The 20,974-nt window shown below is 38.5% G+C and overlaps 1 protein-coding gene across 1 annotated transcript in view; it reads left to right on the top strand.

Annotated features, from left to right (window-relative positions):
• LOC108707151 (transmembrane protein 132B) overlaps positions 1-20,974 on the top strand; it is a 313,445-nt gene that overhangs the window by 91,585 nt on the left and 200,886 nt on the right. The window contains exon 2 of the mRNA XM_018244182.2: positions 1,369-2,251. Within this exon, the coding sequence (XP_018099671.1) occupies positions 1,369-2,251 (883 nt within the window). The remainder of the gene's footprint in view (positions 1-1,368; positions 2,252-20,974) is intronic.

Here is a 20,974-nt window from a genome sequence, read left to right as displayed (position 1 = left end):
AACAGAAAGAAAGAAGAAAAAATAGAATAGGAAAACAGAAAGATGAAGCAACAAAATCAAGAGTAGTGCCACTTAAATCTGTAAAGTTGTTGCCCTGTACCCTAACATGACTGCTGTTGGTGAGCTCTACCTCAATTTGTAATCTAACTATATACGTATATGCGCATTGAAATAGAAGTCATAGTTTTAATCTCCTTCTTTACAGAGCAGCATCACTATAGTACAGAATACTTGCTTTATGTTCTCACTGTATATAATGTGTGTCAGTACCCACTACATCTTACTGTGTTCTGTACTTGGGTAATCTTTTACTGTATAATAAAATGTGTCTCTCAGTGTATATCATTTGTCTGGGGTGGCAGGTGGCTTACTGTGTAATGTGCTTATGGTATAAGCAGCCATTGTCTATTACCATATAATGTGTTTAGGGTGCTAGTATCCTCAACCAGTCGCTCAAGAGCAACATGTTGCTCACCAACCCCATGGATGTTGCTCTTGGTGGCCTCAAACAACCAGGTGTACTGCCAAATAAAGCCTCCTGTAGCTGCCAATCTACATAGGGACTACTAATAGCCAATCACAGCCCTTATTTGACATCCCCAGGGACTTTGTGTTGCATCCAAACTCTTATTAAATTTGAATGTGGCTCACAGGTAAAAATGGTTGGGGTTAACCCTGCTCTAAAATGTTCTCGTAGATGTCTTTGCATATTGGTCATGGGGTGTAGAAGCCACTTCTGATATTGTATTATGATATGATATTAAGATGATAGCATTACCTACAGTGCTAGATTTGCTGGGCGGTTGCCCCTAGGTCCTAGCGCCCGCCCGCACTACCTCACGCAGACGCAAGAGCGTGTAGGCGCCAGAGCACTGGGGAGCAGCGCGTCCCCAGTGTTCCCCATAGAGCGGCATGTCACCCACAAAAATGTGCCGCCCTAGGCCCGGGCCACAAATCTGGGCCTGATTACCTATTTACCTATAAATAATACAAATATCTGATTATTAATTTTGCAGAGACTCACTTTAAGAGATGTTTGTTTGTAAGAGTGTGTCCTTGAAAAGTGGGTGTGGTTTAAATCATTTGCATTATTTTTCTACCTTGGCCCCCCAACCAAAAAGATCTTCTGCTGACTATAGTGCCAGTTGTACATTAGTGTTCAGAATTGTTACATAGTCACCAAATTGGAAATGCGTGTACACATGAGCCTAGCTTAAAAATGTATTTGCAATAATTCAGTGTTCTGTGGTTTAGTTCCACTACCTCTTTCCAAAATGTCAAGTAAATGCTAGTTCCTGTGTCTTTCAAATAAATGAAATTCTTTAAACTGTTTCATTTAAGTAACCACCTGCCTCCTTTTCCCCCCAGCCACAGAGAGTCGAGTGACAATGGACAGCATTCAGCGGTTTTCATCCCTCCCTGTGTATCTGCCTGTGAACTATAATGTTTGCAATGCTGAGGTTTCCTTCTTCCTTAAAGAGGTCAATCAGGACCTTACAAAGAATTCTAGTTTGCAGACCCGGACAGAACCACTTTTTATCTACAAAGCCAAGATACCACCTGTAATAAATGCCACATATGGACCTTATTCAGCTGAACAGACAGTGCCAAAACATTTGATGATGACCGCAAGTACTTTCAGTTCAACCAATAAGTTTACATTCAACTGGCAAATAAAATCTCATATTATAGAAAGTTCAATAAATTCTAACAAACCCAAAATACAAACTTTGTTTTATATAACAGGGAAAGATTGGAATGATTACAACCCATCAGAGATTTTACCATGTGTAAGGCTGGTGGCACTTCTAGAAAACAGAGAAATGTCATCAAGCTGTAGACTCAAAGGGAGTTTAGGATTGTGTGTGGCAGAACTGGAGTTGTTACCAAGCTGGCTCGGTACATCTTCTGCAGAAGATCAAAAGGATTCCGTTCCATCACAAGGAGTACCTGTGGAATTGCATCACATTATCTACTCCACTGGAGAGGATGAAGAGTGCTTATCACCAGAAACAAAGTGGACCAACAACATTCAGTCTGAGACAGACTCTACTCAAAAAGTGTCCCCACAAATGGAGAGAATTGGTAGTGTTGTTATTTATCCTTCCCAAAACACCTTGAGGATGTCAGTGCTGCGATTAGATACCAATATTCAGATTCGTTTTCCACCAAGTCCAGTGAAAGTAGGGGACACTGTGACATTCTCCGTATACCTAGTGGGAGCCTCACCCACACATCAGCTCACATTAAGGTATGATGGCTTTACTGTTTTCAAAACATTCTGTTTGGAGTTGACCTTTTCCTTTTCCACATAACAAATTTATATTAAAAGTGTGTAGCTCCATTCAGAAACATATAATTTGATGGTTTTATGGTGAACAAGATTACTATACTAATAACTTCGAAAGATTGTTATAGCCTCAATATTTTACTTTTCATGCATATTTTTCCACTTTTTACTCAGTAGTAAAAAAGCACTATGATGTTTTGTAGCTTTTTCTTGATTTTAGGAAAAACATTGAGGGGCACATTTTACTTCGCTTGAGTGAAGGTTTAGAATGACAAATACTTCGAATTTCGAAGTTTTCTTTTTGGCTACTTCGACCATCGAATTGGCTACTTCGACCTTCGACTACGACTTGAAATCGAACGATTAGAACTAAAAACCGTTCGACCATTCGATAGTCGAAGTACTGTCTCTTTAAAAATAGGCTAGGCTTTCCTAGCAATTTCTGATCGAAAAAAAATCGTTCCAACGATGGATTAAAATCGTTCGAATCATTCGATTCGAAGGAATTAATCGTTCGATTTTTCCTTTGATCATTCGATGGAATTGCGGTAAATCATTCGACTTCGATATTCGGGTTAATTAACTCTCGATATTCGACCCATAGTAAATGTGCCCTTGACAGTAGAGTTATGATGTTATTTAAAACAATTCTTAGAGGCATGAATTTGCTGGCTGAGGGTGGGTCTTAATCAGGTTCCAAAGCACACGCAGCACTGCAGGCATGTAGAGGGTCAAAACTTACACATTGGGTGCCCTGTGGCTTTCTGCAGTTTATATAATATGCTTCTGAATGTGCTGACTTATTTGACATTTGTGCGTTTGGAGCCCCTATGCATCTGAGGTGTTATCTTCCAGCGGATTCACAATAAAACAATATGTATCACGCCAGTTCTGAAGTTACAGAAATTGCTTCTCCTCATAGAAAGTGGAATGTACTGGGCATGGCAGCTTCAAGTCAAGCAGTTACGGAGGTGTCCAGAGGTTTGCCTGTAACCGGTGTAGAAATAATATCCCCTATCAATTGCAAGCTGACAGTTTCTCACATGACTGTCTGCTTTGTGTGTTCAGAGTTGTATGTAGTTGAAGCTGTTCTTGTGCATCCTGCTCCATAAGGGTATAATTGTCACATACTGATTAGCACTTTAAAAGTCATTCAGTGTAGCCTGATTCATTGTTTAATATGTTGCTTAGGGTTATACACAGAGGCTTTTTAAAGAGATACTGACACCAGAAAATAAACTTTTTTTAATATCTATCATAACATTATCTTTGAATGCTATTTATAATATTGCCATAAACATATCTGCCTGGTGAAGAAGGGACAGTCAGGTTGGCAAAACAGTTAGGTTTAGGAACTTCAAGTAACAATTACTGACAAAAGCAGAACTATCGAAAAACAATCAATGTGACCCATAGGTAGTGATGTGCGTTTTTGACACCGGCGTCCGTTTTTTTGACTCCAGCGTCCGTTTTTTGGCGAAAACTCGTTGGCATCCAAAAAAACGGATGCCGGAGTAAATTTTTTTTGATGCCAGCGAATTTGCGCCAGCGAATTTGCGCTGCCGTTTCGTGAATTCGCGCCTAGCGAATAAATTCGCCCATCACTACCCATAGGTAACTTTTCATGTAGATTAACATTTTGAAAATAAAACTTTTAGTGTCAGTATCACTTTAATATAGAGAAATGAGAAGCACCACCTAACAATTTTAAAAATAACCTTGAGAAAGAAAAGGTCAAAATAATAAAATTTCAAAGTGTATTCTGCTCTGAGGTCAGGTAGGTACTTTTGCCAAAATATGTATGCTCACGTGCCACGTCAAGACTCCTCTTTAATGTCCTACACTGCCTATTATATACTAAACATTTACTAAATATTACATTAAACATTCCATTAAACCCCTAGGAACAATGTGCTTTATTTGTAACTCAGTGGTACCCTTTGTACTCATGAGCTATATTTTATTTTGAAAATATTTTATTTGATTTTCATGATAAACAAATAATAACAGTATGACAGCAAATTTTATGCAGATGAAAGACAAGTTATAATCGATACAATGGCATAAAATTATTAAAAACTAAATACCATTTAATGAGACTGACAACAACTAACTAAAATTAAGCCAGTGGATGTAAACATATTGAAAGAAATAAAGAAAAATGTCCATTCATTGACTGGAATGTCTGAAAGCACATCTTATAAATTGAGAAACCGTCCTATTTGATCACCTATATTAGAATAACAAGCTTCAAAAAAGGGAGACCAAATCAGTTTAAAAGAGTCAATGGAATTATTTCCTTTGGTTTTGGTTAATAAGGCTTCTTGCCAACTAAGCTGGTTCATAAAAGAAATAACGTCTGTTAACGAAGGGGGTTCTTTTAGTAACCAAGAATTAAATAAAGCTTTCTTGGAAGCTGCTAGAAAAAAAACTGTCAATTTATTTTCAGGGGAAAACTCATGAGCTATAGAAGCATTTTGATTCATTGAACCCCCAGCAACAAGATGAATTATGTGCAAGTGAGTGGTGGGACCATGTTCACGTCCCATTCGCTCAGAAACTTTAGAATTCTGGAGTTTAAAGAACCCTGGAACTACTGCTACATTCAAGGTCAAAGCTCAAGGGTTCCCTAGCATCAGTATTCCCATTTGTGCATAATTCATTGGTTCACTGGTGTTCAGTGTAAATGCAAAAGTGCAAAGAGCATGAGTATGCAGTACATGCAACCTTTGTATACATTTTCGAGTGACTGCACATGAACCTGTGGTTGTAAATGACACTTTACATGTGTTCCCTTGGGTGGTTTGGTTTCCTAAGAAAACCGGAGAGTCAAGGGACTGCAGGGGCAGAGGGTTGCAGACTGAGATATGTGGAAGCGGCAGATATTAAATACTTTGCTTTAACCCTGTAAATGTTATCGGTTACAGGATAATGTTATACATTCACAGAAGGGACAAAAAATTCTTTATTCTCTATTGCTTTTGAAATTGTATGAAATATGAGTCTGTTTATGCCTGCATTGTGGGGAGCTGAAAGACCTCACACTCTTAACTGCCTCCCAAAAACCATTTTCTGTCAAATTAATAATGACTCTAGGCTTGTTCCAAAATAAAAGTCACAACTTTCATAAATCAGGGTGTAAAATGTGATCCGACTACACTTAACGCAACTGTAACATCATCAATCAATTTCTAACGATTCCTTGATTCGTTTCTCCACCGTTACCAAACACATGTCGCTCGACATCCAGAAACTGGCGACATCTCTCCAGGTTATTTAACTGCTTCAAAGTCATTTGTAATGTGAGCAGATTGATAAAATGCAAAATCCGTCAATGTATCTTTTTCTGACTCGGTCACAGTCTCGCTGACAGTAATAGAATTGGATTAGCCAGCTTTTAATTAGTTGCAATTTCAAAAAGCTCACTCATATTTTCTTTTTCTTCTTAAATGTTTTCGATTTGGCAGATCCAGCCAATTATCTTCAAACAAGCTCTGCGTGTATTAATGTGTTTTGTTTCATTTTGAATGTCACAAGGACAGAAGCAAGGAGATGTGTACAAATTGTGGGCCGCGGATGCTGCATTTCAGTTGTTTGCGCATTAGACTTTTTTGCCTATGACAAATACATTTGAATGTGTTTTTTTGTGTTATCTGATTTGATATTGCAGGTACAGGAATTTAATAAAGTGGTGAGAGTGCATGTTGTGATCCAGGAATCTGCTGAGGAAAAACACAAACTATGCCTGTCAAACGTGCTATTATAAATGAGAAGTGACAAAAAAAAAACAACAAGCCCAAGGCACAGAGCAAAGTACTATATGGTACAATGGAGCCCTGTACTTAAAGGAGAAGGAAAGGTCTTTTTACTTGGGGGTGCCAAATGTTAGGCAGTGATCGCATTTACTTACCTGAAACCCCAGGCTGGTGCACCTATAAGGAGAAAAGTTCACGATCCGCGATTCTTCCAGCAAGCACCACGGAGCGATCTTCTTCCTGCTGCTTCTTTTTTCTTCAAATTTCCACGGGCAGACACATGCGCAGTAGAATGAAATAGCCAGCTTTTTCGTTGGTGCTCATTGGAAGAATCCCAGGCCGGTGCAGTTTTCTTGTAATAGGTGCACCGGCATGGGGTTTCAGGTAAGTAAATGCAATCACTTGAGGGTGCCTAACTTTTGGCACCCCCAAGTAAAAAGACCTTTCCTTCTCTTTTAAGCAACAGTAAGTTCTGAGCTCCCTAACTTGTGCCCTCCAGCATTCCTGGCTTACAGGTTCTGAATAACATACATACTAGCTGCTGGCAGGGTACCACCATGTACTGCCTACCTCCCTGTATGTTGCACTGTTAAGCACGGTTTAGCACAGGCAGCAGCACATACAGAGAGAGGTTCATCACTTAGCACTTCTGGGATCTAAGGCTATGGGAACACAGGCTGTTGGCTCCAACCTGAGTATTTTTGCAGAATGAGAGGAGCAGATCTGCTCTGTGTCCTGCTCCATTGATTTGAATCTTATCACCTGTGTGTGGTCACACACAGCCTGAGGTCAGCCCAAATACTGACCTTAGCTTTAGCTCCACTGTGTGTAACTGCTTCGAGAACATTTTTTGAATCTCCGGGAAAATTCGCGCAAAAACCATTACTTTTTTTCAACTTTTTGCACAATATCTATGATTTTTTTTTTATTGTTGCAGGAAAAACACCGAAAACCTCAAAAACCATGAATAGTAATGGGCCAATCTCTCCCGTTTCGCCGAAAAATTAGCAAATTTCCTGCGAAATTCTCGAAACGGATCGGAAAGTTCACAAAAAAAAATCTATTCTACAGCTTTCACGAAAAAATCGTGACATTCTACCGTTTTCATGAAAAAATAGAGCAATGCAAACGCTTTCACAAAAAAATCGATCAATTCGAACCTTTTCATGAAAAAATCGAGCAACTGGAACGTTTTCACGAAAAAATTGTGAAAATCGGAAATTGACGCCGGTGGGAAATGCGGAATTCACTGCAAATTCGTGCCAGGCGAATTTATTCGCCCATCACTAACCAAGAAGCAAAATAGAACTTGCAGTTATAAAAGGGAATCTGCTATGACTTCTACATGATTTCAACAGGTTTTAGCTGGAGTATGATCTCAGATTTGGAATTGTCGCAGTTTTGTCATATAATAAATCCCAGAAAAGTTATGCTTTTTTCCTTTGCCTTTTTGGGGTTTTTGGTGACAAAAAGTCTGACCTGAAAAAGTTGTGGTTTAGTAAATCAGCCCCTTATTGTTATATTCAGTTTCAATATTTTCACTGTGTGTAGTGCATTTAAAGACCTGCTTAGATGTGGCACATTTTGTGGACCTTATCAGCTTTATTACAAACTTTGTGCATCAGTGCAAACTCTAAGGGGCATATTTATCAAGGGTTGAATTTTGAATTTGAAAAACGTTCAAAAAGACCAACCGAAATTTTTTTTGCCCGAATAGGTCAGTTTTCGATCGAATAGGTCTGTATTCGGACGAATTCAAATTGTACGAATCGAAGGAATATCGCATTCGATCAAATTTGATTCAAAGTTTTTCCCAAAATTCCCTTTGATTTTTCAAAGTCCACGAATTGACTCAGATAGGTTCTAGGAGGTCCCCCATAGGCTAAAACAGCAATTCAGCGGGTTTTAGATATCGAATAGTCGAAGTTGAATTTTTAAAGAGACAGTACATGATAAATTTCATATTCTAATATTTGTATTTTTTTCAAATTCAAATCGAATTTGGACTATTCCCTAGCCGAAGTACACAAAAAATAGCTCGAAATTCAGATTTTTTTTCATTCGAAAATTGACCTTGACCTTTGATAAATCTGCCCCTAAAAGTCACTTTCTTTTTTCCACTGCCAGGTGGGTGAAAATTAATTTTCAGTTTTGAAATACGTAAAAATAATATTTGTACAGAGGAAATGTTGTTCACATTGCGCTTATATTTCACTGTTTTACATTCCCTTGTTAAAAAGTCTTCATTCAAGTTTAGAATGTACAGCATTGCCATATGTCTTGGCTTGATCTATAAGCACACATGTCTAAGTCTTCTTCCATTAAAGGAGAAACTAAACTAAAAATGAATGTGATTTAAAATACCATATCTTATATACTGAACTTGTTGCACCAGCCTAAAGTTTCAGCTTCCCAAAAGCAGCAATGATCCAGGACTTCAAACTTGTCACAGGGGGTCACCATCTTGGAAAGTGTCTGTGACACTCACATGCTCAGTGGGCTCTGAACAGCTGTTGAGAAGCTAAGCTTAGGGGTCGTCTCAAATTATAAATCAGAAAATGAGGTTGGCCTGTAATATAAGCTGATGCTACAGGGCTGATTATTATATTCTGATACTAATTGCACTGGGTTCTGTGCTGCCTTGTATTAATTACTAATCAGCCTTATATTGTGACATTTATATTCTATGTGTACTGTAGATTGTGTGTGGTCCCTGAGCTCAGTAAGTGACAGCAGCACAGAGCATGTGCAGTGAATCAGCAGAAAAGAAGATGGGGAACTACTGGGGCATCTTTGGAGACACCGATCTTTACTGCTAAAGGGCTGTGGTTGCCTTGGGCTGGTACAGAAGACCAAAACATAATGTACAACATTTCTAACCTGCTTCTTTAGTGAAGCTTAAGTTCTCCTTTAAGTGCATTGTCACTTGAGATTCTTCATCTGAAAAATGGGTTGTAAAATTGATCCTCCTGGTAATTTTACCCCTTTTTGCAAACTTTCAAAAGTATAGGGGAAACATGAGATGTACAGATGCTAGACAGCTCCTCCTGTGTGCATGATTAGCCTTTAGTGGAGTCTGACTTGCTGCTTTCCCAGTGTCACATCACTGTATTGTCTATTGGCAGTTTTGAATTCTGATGTTCTGTGGCCAGTTATAGTAAGAGCTTTGCCCAACAGTTATCATGGCACTTGGCTAGAAAACTGCTGCTGCATGGATTCCCATCTCTGTTTTCTAATGGATGTTTCAATCAAATTGCTGAATGCTTTTACATCTATAGGGCACAATCCAGCCTATCCATGCTGCTAGGATATATCCTATTATAACTTTGGTATTTGGAAACTTAAAATAGGATTGTAAGATTTGTTACATTGTGATTGAATAGTGTAATATTGCCTCTGTTACTAGCAATTTGCAAATGTGTCACTATATCATTAATTCAGTGTAGCTAAAGTCGTTAAATGCTATATTTCCATCCACATCTTTTGACTTTTATGCAGTAAAATAGTGAGGCAGGGATATGAATGACATTCATGATTACATAAATGATTAGCGCCACTGAAATTAAAAACAATATTATAAGGAACACTTAATAATAATAGGCGCAGAAATTAAGTGCTGCAAGTGCTCAGGTACAAGGGAGCCTTATATTGTACACTTGCCTTCAGAACTAAATGGTGTTTGCGGCACGTGCTGCCATGGTGCTTCCACTGCTCTTTTTGCCTCCCCTTACATGCCAGGCACAGGTATAATTATGCTGGAATGCTAAAATAGAGAAGAATAGTGCATAAAATAGAGAAGAACTGTGCATTTCTTTAACATTTAATAAGTTTTAGACTGAACTGAGGAGCTATTAATTGTGCCATGGGCAAACTGTCGGTTTGTGGGAGCATTTGAAGCCCAAGCTACTATCTACCAAATGCCACATGACCATCAAGCACTTCCTTTCTTTCTTTCTCTTTCTTTCTCTTCTTTCTTTCTTTCTTTCTTTCTCTTTCTTTCTTTCTTTCTTTCTTTCTTTCTTTCTTTCTTTCTTTCTTTCTTTCTTTCTTTCTTTCTTTCTTTCTTTCTTTCTTTCTTTCTCTCTTTCTCTCTCTCTTTCTCTCTCTCTCTCTCTCTTTCTTTCTTTCTTTCTTTTCTTTCTTTCTCTCTTTCTCTCTTTCTCTCTTTCTTTCTTTCTTTCTTTCTTTCTGTCTTTCTTTCTTTCTGGCTGTTTGAGTTTCACTTTTTATATCAAACAACAGAACATAATAAACACTGTCACAGGCACTTGCATGTTATCATATGTTTGCATTGTGTGTGTGCAGTGTGATATTGTTTGACAATGTATTGATCCACATAAACTCATGAGGGAAGATGATAAATTCACAACTACTGTATGTAGGTGAATAGAGAATCGGTGTGATCAACAAGAGAGATGTTCTGTAGAAGAAAGCTAAATGGGCGAATATCTCACTATACAGTTAAAAAGTTTGAAGATCAGTGTTGGTTGTTGCAAACAAAGACAACTAGAGGGAAGGATTAACTGCTACCTGGTTGGTGATCAGTGTCGAACCTCAAGGTGACTATGCCAAACATAGTATTAAAGAGATAATGACATGGTCCTATGATACAATTTCTAACACTACTGGGATACATGCCACTATTATTTTCTATTTGATTACACTGCTTCTTGTTCAAAGGGGTTTAAACAAGGAACCCCCTGAAATCCTCTGGACTGTGTGAACCCACAGCAGTTTCATTGGAATCCCATTGAGCTAAAGGGGACTATCCAGTATGCGACAGACTAATCCACCCCTTGTTGCTGGAGTCACTAGTCTAATATTTCTTGGTTAAATTATAAGCAGCCTGGTCTGGCTTTTTTCTTTTTCTTTTTAGATTTATGTTTATGGCATACAACAAGCAGCTCAATAAAGGCAAAAAGATTCATGTTGCTTTATTTGCATATATATAGGATAAGTATCGTTTTCAATCTTACAGAAATAAATTACAATCCAATTAGAATATTGATCCAAAAATCCCATTGCTGGTTTACCAGCTAGGAATGTTTTGTTCTGCTTTTAATCCTCTTGAGGTCATATAGAGCTACAGTTTGTTTCATTCTCATATATCATAAACAAAAGGGTTTCCTTGGTGTTGATGGAATAATGTCCCTTTTCATTCTGCACAGTTATATGCGTTTCTTACATCTTTGCATACATCAAGCTCACAGCATGGTTTGAAGGCTTTTATAGAAAAAAACTGTGCCCTAATTTCATTGAGTGAAGGATTTCCAGTCTGAATTTTCAGTGAAAATATAACATACAGTACTTACTGTTGCCAAGGGCGTAACTATAGAGGAAGCAGACCCTGCGGCTGCAGGGGGCCCAGGAGGTATAGGGGCCCCATGAGGCCCTAATTCATATACAATTTCAATAAATATTGGAGAAACAAGTCAAACTCTAAACATTTTGAGGGCCTGAAAAATAATTTGCTGTGGGGCCCAGTAATATCTAGTTACGCCACTGACTGTTGCCATGCCAAATATTACAAGTTTGTATGTGTGATTCATTTATTTGCAGGCTGGAGATTCATGGAAACTCTCTGACTGTGCTTTGTGTCCAAGCATTCTGGGTTTTACTCTTTATTGAGGGTGACAGTCACCCTCAATGGGTGAAGCTGAAAAGGTTTTATGTTGCTAACTTAGTGCTTCCCCCATAGTGTGCTGAAAGTCTATGGAGCATGTGGGTGAAAAATGTTGGAGCACTCAGGGTTCAGTATTACCCAATATTGCCTTAAGCACTGTTTTCTGTACAGGTATAGGACCTACTATCCAGAATGCTTGGGACCTGGGGTTTTCTGGATAAGGGGTCTCCATACAAGGTACTATACTATTTTAGTATTACATAGAAAACAAAAATGTTTTTAAAAATGTTAGTTTCTGGACTAAAGTCTATGGGGCAAATTCACTAAGATGCGAAGTTGCGCCAGGCGCAACTTCGCCGCACTTCGCCACACTTCGCCAGGCGTGGTTTCGCCAGGGCTCCGCAAATTCACTAAAATCCGAAGTTGCGCACAGGGGTAGCGTAAGGTTGCGAAGTTGCGCTAGCGTTGATTCGCTATATAAAGCGAAGTTGCGCTAGCGAAGGCTAATTTGCATACGGCGCAAAATTCAAATTTCAATGGAGGAACACGTAGCTGCACTACAAATGCCTAGAAAACCTTCAAATCAGCAAATAAAAATTTTATTTTGCCCTACACATGTGCCCACTGTCTAGGTAAGTTGCCATGAGTCAGGAAATGTAGGGGGGAGGAAGGGGAGCCCCAAAAAAATTTCGATCTTTTTCAGCCTATCAGCCATCATGTAGAAAACACGCCAGCGTTTTTTGGGACTTAGAAAAAAAATTTAATTTTTTTTAAACAATCCCTATCTACTCTATTGCGCTTCGCCAGGTCTGAGGTGGCAAAGGAAGTCTAGCGTAAAAGGTAGCGTTCGGTACATTGCGCAAGTTAGTGAATTTGCGTAGTTTCGTCGCTAGCGAAGATTCGCCTGGCGTAAGGTTGCGAAGTAACACTAGCGAAACTACGCCAGCGTTTGTGAATTTGCGCAGTAGCGACAATGCCAAACGCTAGCGAATTAACGCTAGCGTTCGGCGCTTCGCGCCTTAGTGAATTTGCCCCTATGGGAGACTTTATGGAGGACAGGTTTGTGGATAATTAATGTGTAGTGTTTATCAAGTAACGTGAATTTACTTGCTGATGGTTTGAATGAACTGTTCCAATTAATTGGCAATAAAATCTGTTTACTTTGGAAATTCAGAACTACAAAGAAGCCGTTGGTTGCATAGACTTGCACAAAATCTTGAGGAGCACACAATTTTCAGGGATGATGAAAGTCTGCTCCTCCATGCTGTAATGCTAAATCTGGTTAGTCTGGTGGGTTTTTTGTTTTTGATGCATTAATGTATTTTCAATGTATTTCAATGAGAAAAAAATAGTCTTATCACACCTTATTTTGTTGGATAAGGACATGGGACAAATTCACTTAGCGCCGAAAATGTGCTAGCGACGGCTTTGCCACACTTCGCCAGGCGTAGTTTCGCGAGGTCTGCTCAAATTCATTAAAATCCGAAGTTGCGCCCAGGGAGGCGAAAGGTAGCGAAGTTACGCTAGCGGTAATTCATCAAACAAAGCGAAGTTACGCTAGCGATGCCTAATTTGCATACGGCTCCAAGTTAAAATACAATGGACGTATATGCAGCATAAACTACACAAGCCTGGGAAACATTCATTAAATAAAATAGAGGTCTTATATTGCCCTACACATGTGCCCACTGTATAGTTTAGGTGCCAAATTTTCGGAAATGTAGGGGAGAAGGAGGGTACTCCAAAAAAAAATTTCTATCTTTTTCAGCCTATCACCCTGAAAAATGTAAAAGCTGCAAAGTTTTTTGGGTTTTTGAAGATCCTCCTATCTACTCTATTGCACTTAGCCTGGTCTACGGTGGCGAAGTCAAGTCTGTCGCAAGAGGTAACGTTCAATAAAATCTGCAAGTTATTGAATTAGTTACGTCCCTTCGCCAGAGTGCTAGCGAATTTACGCCAGCACCCGTTAGTAAAATGGCGACGTGCCAAAATGACGTCACGCTGGCGAATTTTCGCTAGTGTTAGCCACTTCGTCCTTTAGTAAATTTCGCCCAGAGCATGCAGTTTTTCTTATGACAATCATGTCATATCAGATGGCACATTTTTCATGTAGTTTACAGGTCAGTAATTTTTATAGACATGTGCAGCTACATCCAACATGTAGGATTTTATCTTTCAATGCAATGGGATCCAAAAAAAAAAACCCAGATGACCTGTGATAAGGCTTCTATTCTAGTAAAGCTAGATTCATTAGCGGCAGACTCATTAGAAGTGTTATCTTGTAATCTTATGCAATTTGCTTGTTTGCTCTTTATGAATATCCAGCAGCTGTGCCAACTTATTACTCTGCTGGGAAAACGTATGGTATTTAAAGCTCCCCATTTCTTCTAGGCTTTTGTCTAACTCAGGGTTAGCAAACTTGAAGCTTTCCATCTGTTTTTAACCACAATTCCACACAGTTTGGATACTGATAGAGAGGCACAAACATATGATTTTTTTTTTAAAGTAATTCTTTATCAAGTTTTTTATATGAAGCGTATTCTTAGGCATACAGTGTTTTTTTACTTACTAATTTAAACAAAAACTAGATTCCACATTCCATCTAATCTGTGTCTTTGTTTCCAATATCCTAAATAGCAATACTTACTTCTCCACTCTTCACTGGTCTTGTAATGTACAGCACCATTGTCCTGCATTACTCAACTGGTGCTCAGTGTGGTGGTGTTGGAGATGGTGTTTCCAATCCTGACTGACTGAGGTGTGTCAGTCAGGAAGTTCAGAACCCAACTGCAGAGGGAGGTGTTCAGTCCAAGCAGGCTCAGCTTTTCTATCAGATGCTGAGGAATGATAGTGTTGAATGCTGAACTGAAGTCTATGAATAGCATTCGAATGTGGGTGTCTTTTTTTTCCAGATGAGAGAGGGCCAGATGGAGGGTTGTTGCTATTGCATCGTCTGTAGATCGATTTTGACGGTGTGCAAACTGTAGGGGGCCCAGTGCTGGTGGCAGCAGGAATTTGATGTGTTTCTTGACAAGCTTCTCAAAACACTTCATGATGATGGGGATGAGTGCCACTGGACAGGACATTGATGACTTCTTTAGCTCGGGGACAATGGTGGTGGTTTTGAAGCACTTTGGGACAGTAGAGGTGATCAGGGAGATGTTAAAGATGTCAGTGAAAACATCTGCCAGCTGATCTGCACATTCTCTTAGCACTTTGCCAGGGATATTGTCTGGTCCAGAGTCATCCTTACGTCAGTCACTCTCAGACGCAGTGCCTTGTCACTAGGCAGAGTGATGGTCTTACTCATCCTCTGTTGTTCTGTGCTTCAAACCGTGCATAGAAGTCGTTCAGCGCATCTGCAGCAGAGGTGTCACTGTCACAGGCAGATGGTGTTGACCTGTAGTTTGTGATAGAGTGTATGCACGCTTAGCTACTCTGATGGCACAAGAAAGTTTGGCTCTCGCTATTCTCAGGGCGACTTTGTCACCTTCCCTGAAAGCAGAGTCTCGGGCCCTCAGTAACACACGTACCTCTTCAGTGAACCACGGCTTCTGGTTGAGGCGTGTAGTGATGCACTTGGAGACAGTGACATCATCAATGCACTTTGTGATGTAGCGGATTACAGATGACGTATACTCATCCAAGTTGATGTAGTCGCTGTAAGTACAAGGTACTATTTTATTATTACAGAAAAATAAGAAATCATTTTTAAAAACTTGGATTATTTGGATAAATTGGAGTCTATGGGAGATCGCCTTTTCATAATATGGAGCTTTCTGGATAATGGGGTTTCCATATAATGGATCCCATACCTGTAGAATGAATTACATGCAATGTACAACTACACCATAATCAGGACAGAATCTATGTGTGTCCAGCCAACAGAAATAATGGCACCCTAACCTGGACATTAATGAGCACGACATATAGGCCAAACAATACCTGTCTGCTCCTTTTATCTGTAAAAGGGAGTCTTTGAAAAATAAAACCCAGCAGAAAATAGTCATTGCCAAGGAATTACTCAGATTGCAGGGTTGTTATTTCAGCAAGTCTTTCATGAAAAGGTAAAACTATGCAGTTTATTTTAAAACAAGGTTAAACCATGGAAATGGAACCTGCCGCTATAAAGCTGCTGTTAAAATACAATTCATTTTGGCGCCAGGTTCGCCTGCAGTGTCTTATCAGCTCTTTTGTTGTTTTACCAAACCTGTGCAGGCTGTGTCAGTATATTAGCCCTTCAGAGAAGCTAAGAACACTGATTTGTTCGTGTGAGGTTTGTTTCCTCTTGATTTTCCTGCGCCACATCCATTGAATGCAAAGCTACTGGGAACAAAGAGCACAGTGTTGATAAGAAGTGTTCAATGCTCAGTGACTTCATTGCAAATGCTTTTCCTTCTGATTTGATTCTAGATGGGTTAATAAAAATGGGATCTCTCCCTTGCTGCTGGATTTGCTGGTTTTTAATTTCATCACTTCCCTTTAATCTGTTTCCAATGCACATTCTATTAACAGTATCATGCCACGGCATAAATCATTCATTCTGCAGATGCAAAATCATTCATACACTGCATCCAGTGTATGGTTGAATATCTATGACCCAAGCCTGTTCTTCTGTGCTTCATACTGCACCAAATTCTTGTTTCGCTGGGATGTGACACTTCCCTGTAGTAGAGAATATAACTCAATGGGTACTAACTGCCCACAGCTCATACATCCAGCACATTTATATTATAGGTCTCGGCTGTCAGACAGGAGCACAAAAGTTATTTCATCTACTATAAAAAGTAAAGTTAGCAGCAATTTTCAGTCATTTGGAATCATTTTAAAAGTAAAAGCAAATGGCACTCTAAATGCCAGAGTGGAGAGCTGCAAACAAAATTGTTAAGTAATTCTAAAAAGCACAATACATTTCAATCTAAAAAAAAGGAGCAGTTGCACAGAGTGTTGCCTTTCTTAGACCAGCCCGGCTGCTTTATTCTAAAGTGTAGTTTTAAAGGTAAAATGCTCTATTAAATCATATTTACATTGAATTCTTTTTATTTTAGGGATTAATGTCCTATTCACCATATTTATGGTACTGAAATAGAATCATAGGTTGCTGAATTTAAATAACTGACAGGATTGAGTATTAATTAGACTTATACACAACATGCGCCAATCATGTGATCATGCTTTTGACGGACAAATAAGATGGCTAAGGCAACACTGATTAACAGTGAAATTCTAATCAATTCCAGCAAACCAGATGCATGTCACAACTGGCAGCCGTACGCAGGTGGTGCTTGTAATTGGCTGCTAAATATGCTAAATCCTGTCAAGTGATTTGCCATATTAGACTAAAGTGCCCAATGAGTACAGCATGATCAGTAACTAGATTATAAGGAGTGGTTTCATTTGTCAAGGACAAGACCTGTGTAATTGACTTCAGCTCTGCCCTCTCTACAGAACCATATCCCTGCTACTTATTCTGAGCCTCTCTATTACATTCTTAGGGGAGCGATTGAAGGGAGAGCTTGGAATTTCACTGGAGATATATATATATATATATATATATATATATATATATATATATATATATATATATATATATATATATATATGTATGTATACATAAAACTTTCTCTTAGGCTGCTTGTAGATATCCATGCATGGGCCCTAGTAATTAAAGGAAACTCTAATGTATTTCCTATGCAGAAATAGCCAGAGGCTTCTGCTGAGTATTATCAGGTTAGAACTTTGTTGTGGCAAATAAAGGTGCTGAGATGTAAAATGCACATGACAGGGTTCTGAAATGCATTTAATGGTCCATACCTCCCAACTGTCCCATTTTCAGAGGGACAGTCCCACTTTTGACAGCTTAACCCGCAGTCACCTGTTTGTACTGGAAAGTCCCGATCTTCTCTGCACTGATCACCTAAAAAAAAGATACAATGTTTCTAACTTAATTGGCTTTTGGCAGAGAGCCCAGAACAGCCACAGGTGCAGATAAGATACTTTGTAACAATTTTGAGATAAGCAAATAAGTAATTGTAACAATTTAGATAAGGAGGTCCCTTGGGAGTTGTTAGACTCGCAGCTTAAAGGGCAATTCACCTTCATTAGCAAAACTGAAAAAAAAACCACAGAAATTTGTTCAAACTTTCACAACCTGACACATTTTGTAAAATGAACATGGGTGTGGCCACAAAAATGGACATGGTCAAACAAATTCTCTCTGTTTATTTCCAAAATGTTGGAAGGTATGAAGCCATTTTAGAAAGTACATAAGTAGAGACATAACATTTTTGCAATGAAACCACTTGGAACCCTGTGTTTTGAATAAATAAATAAATAAATGTAGTTGCCCAAAGAAAGGGTGCGGTTCCATTATCAGTGGTGCTTGAGGAAAGAAGCTGTGCTGATTCATTAAAGTGATCCTAGTAAGGAGAATTTTAACCATCTACATGTGTAGGTAGTGTCACCAGTTAATATAATAGGGGTCTGGATTTAAACTCTGCTGATCTATGGATGGGGGTGATGGAGAAGCTGAGATGATATTGCCCAGTTAGAGCACATTAGAGCACATGTTTACAAATACCAAATCCATGAGTGTTTCAGATTAAATGCAGCCCTTGCACTGCTTATATCCACCATTGTGGATTCTTGGCATGTGTCTGTCCACAGTAATGGGAGAGGGGATACTTTTAGAATAATTCTATATAGTTGGGAGAGCAGTTTTTTTAAACAAGTGTTAGAATAGTTTATCCTCCCAACAAGTTGTCTCTGGACTTGCACACACAGTACTGATACTTGTATAGTGGATTTATTAATATTTTGCACTGGTCAGTTTAATTTTCAAATTCATGAACAAGGTATCTGTGAAACCAACAATTTTTTTTGACGTGTGACAATTTTTTTCACCTATTGGAGTCTATAGGCGTTAATTTAGTGGCAAAAATTTCACTCATCACTCGAGTTATATATAATTTTTTTTTTATTTTAAATCTCTTTTAGTTGTTATATATCATTTTTACGGACTTAAGTAAATGGACCCCTAAGTCTTTAGGATGATTAGTGTTATATGAGAATGATTTAAGTGAATTGATTTTACAAGTAACTTTAATTAAGGCACATGTCACTTTACTTAAGCAAAATCAAGCTGTGGAATACTACACACACATACTTTTCACTAGAATTATATACTTTTGACCAGCTATTCAAGATATAAATATATCACATACACACATATGCTGTATATATATATATGTGACTGTTCGCTGCTTTACACCTTGTGTGTTAGTGCTTACAATGCATCCAAACAGGCTGAACCTACATATCGGTGCTATGTGTAAGTTACGCACTTTTTTTGTGCTTTGCTTTTGTATTTGCAACTGACCCTTATAGAGAACATTGGGTGACAGAGATTGGAAATAATTGCAGGTGTCAATGTGAGGGACCAAGTTGATCGATAATTAGCTGTAATTATTTTGTACTGTGAAGATGAAAATAAGATCATTTATGACTGCAGACAAATGTGAGAAATGGAAGGTGCCCAGACCTTTCATCATAAAAAATGAACTTATTGGATTTGTATTACAGACATAAAAGGCAGAACCATCTATCCTTGAAGCCACTTCTTCTCTGCAGCCTAGATCAATAAAAGCAAGAGCATATCTTTCAAGAATTAGTAACTAATTGGATTTTCTTCTCCTGAACCCTGTTCATGGAGTGTCAGGATTAAACAAAACCTCTTTAAAACTTATGTTATGGCTATGTATTACTGTTATAGAAGCCATTGCTTTCTATTGGGTCTTTTTACAGGAGGATATTTTGCTTTTGCCTTTTCTGCCCTTTTTTCTTTTATTGTAGCTACTAGTTGGGACTATACCACTACTCGCGATAGTAGGGCTACTGCACTAAGAATGCAGGTAGCTGCATCAAATGCAAACAGGCAAGCAAGAGGTGTATGATTGAGACGCAGGTACCAGTGTTCATTGTTCAGGTAAAGGATCCCTTATCCGGAAACCCGATATCCAGAAAGCTCCCATAGACTCCATTTTATCCAAATAATCCAAATTTTTAAAAATGATTTCCTTTTTCTCTTTTTTAATAAAACAGTATCTTGTACTTGATCCCAACTAAGATATAATTAATCCTTATTGGAAGCAAAACCAGCCTATTGGGTTTATTTTATGTTTAAATGAATTTCTAGTAGGCTTAAGGGAAAGAAGACCCAAATTACGGAAAGATCTGTTATCCGGAAAACCCAAGGTCATGAGCATTCTGGATAACAGGTCCCATACCTGTAGCATACATCTTTATCTATTATTGTATGCGCTGTCCATAATTCAGCTGCTGATGGGTGGGTTTTCACATCAGAACACATCACAGCCAATGGAACACACACCTAAATATTTATATGACTTTAGGAGGATGATTTGTTTCAATAATACACTGATATGGCACATCTCATGGCAACCTACACTCCTGGCAACCTACACTCCTGATAACCCAGTAGCCGCTAGGTCTATAGCCACTGTTATTGTATGTACTTATGGTTAATTCACTATAGTTTGGGTATTTTATACACTACAGTTATAGGATCCTTTATTCGGAAACCCGTTATCCAGAAAGCCACGTATTAAAGAAATGCTGTCTCCCATAGACTCAATTTTATCCAAATAATCAAAATTTTTTTTTAAATGATTTCTTTTTTCTCTGTAATAATAAAACAATACCCTATGCATGCTTTTATATATTTAATCCTTATTAAAAGCAGAACCAGTCTTTTGAGTTATTTAATGTCTGCAGGATTTTCTAGTAGACTTAACGTACGAAGATCCAAATTACGGAAAGATCCGTTATCCTGAAAGCCCCGGGTCCGGGACATTTTAGATAATAGGTCCCATGACTGTACTTAAAATAAGCTCATGTCACACACTCAAGGGAGTAATGGGCAAATGTAGACTGTACTTTATCACTCCATTATCTTTTACATTTGTGCTATGGTAATGCCTTGCTTTTAACAAGTGGATTCTGGGACAGGTGAGTGTGAAGCCCCTAACCATTAGGACCAAATACCTATGACTAAATGAAAGTTATTTTACTTCTACAGCATACTTTCCAAACATATTTTGGATTGTTGAAATTGGCAGATGAACCAAAACACATTTGTATTAAATTAACATAGATGCATCACCAACTTGTTAATTGAATGCATTCTTTTAATTAGTAGCTTGAAATGTTTCAATGTTTTCAATTACACAAACTGAAGGTGTTATAATACACATGAGTATTAATAAACTGATTGTTGCTATGAGGCTA

Source organism: Xenopus laevis, chromosome 1S (genome assembly GCF_017654675.1).
Source record: "Xenopus laevis strain J_2021 chromosome 1S, Xenopus_laevis_v10.1, whole genome shotgun sequence".
NCBI lineage: Eukaryota > Metazoa > Chordata > Amphibia > Anura > Pipidae > Xenopus > Xenopus laevis.
The sequence above is the reverse complement of the archived record's forward strand: the minus strand, read 5'-3'. Positions and strand labels throughout refer to the sequence as shown.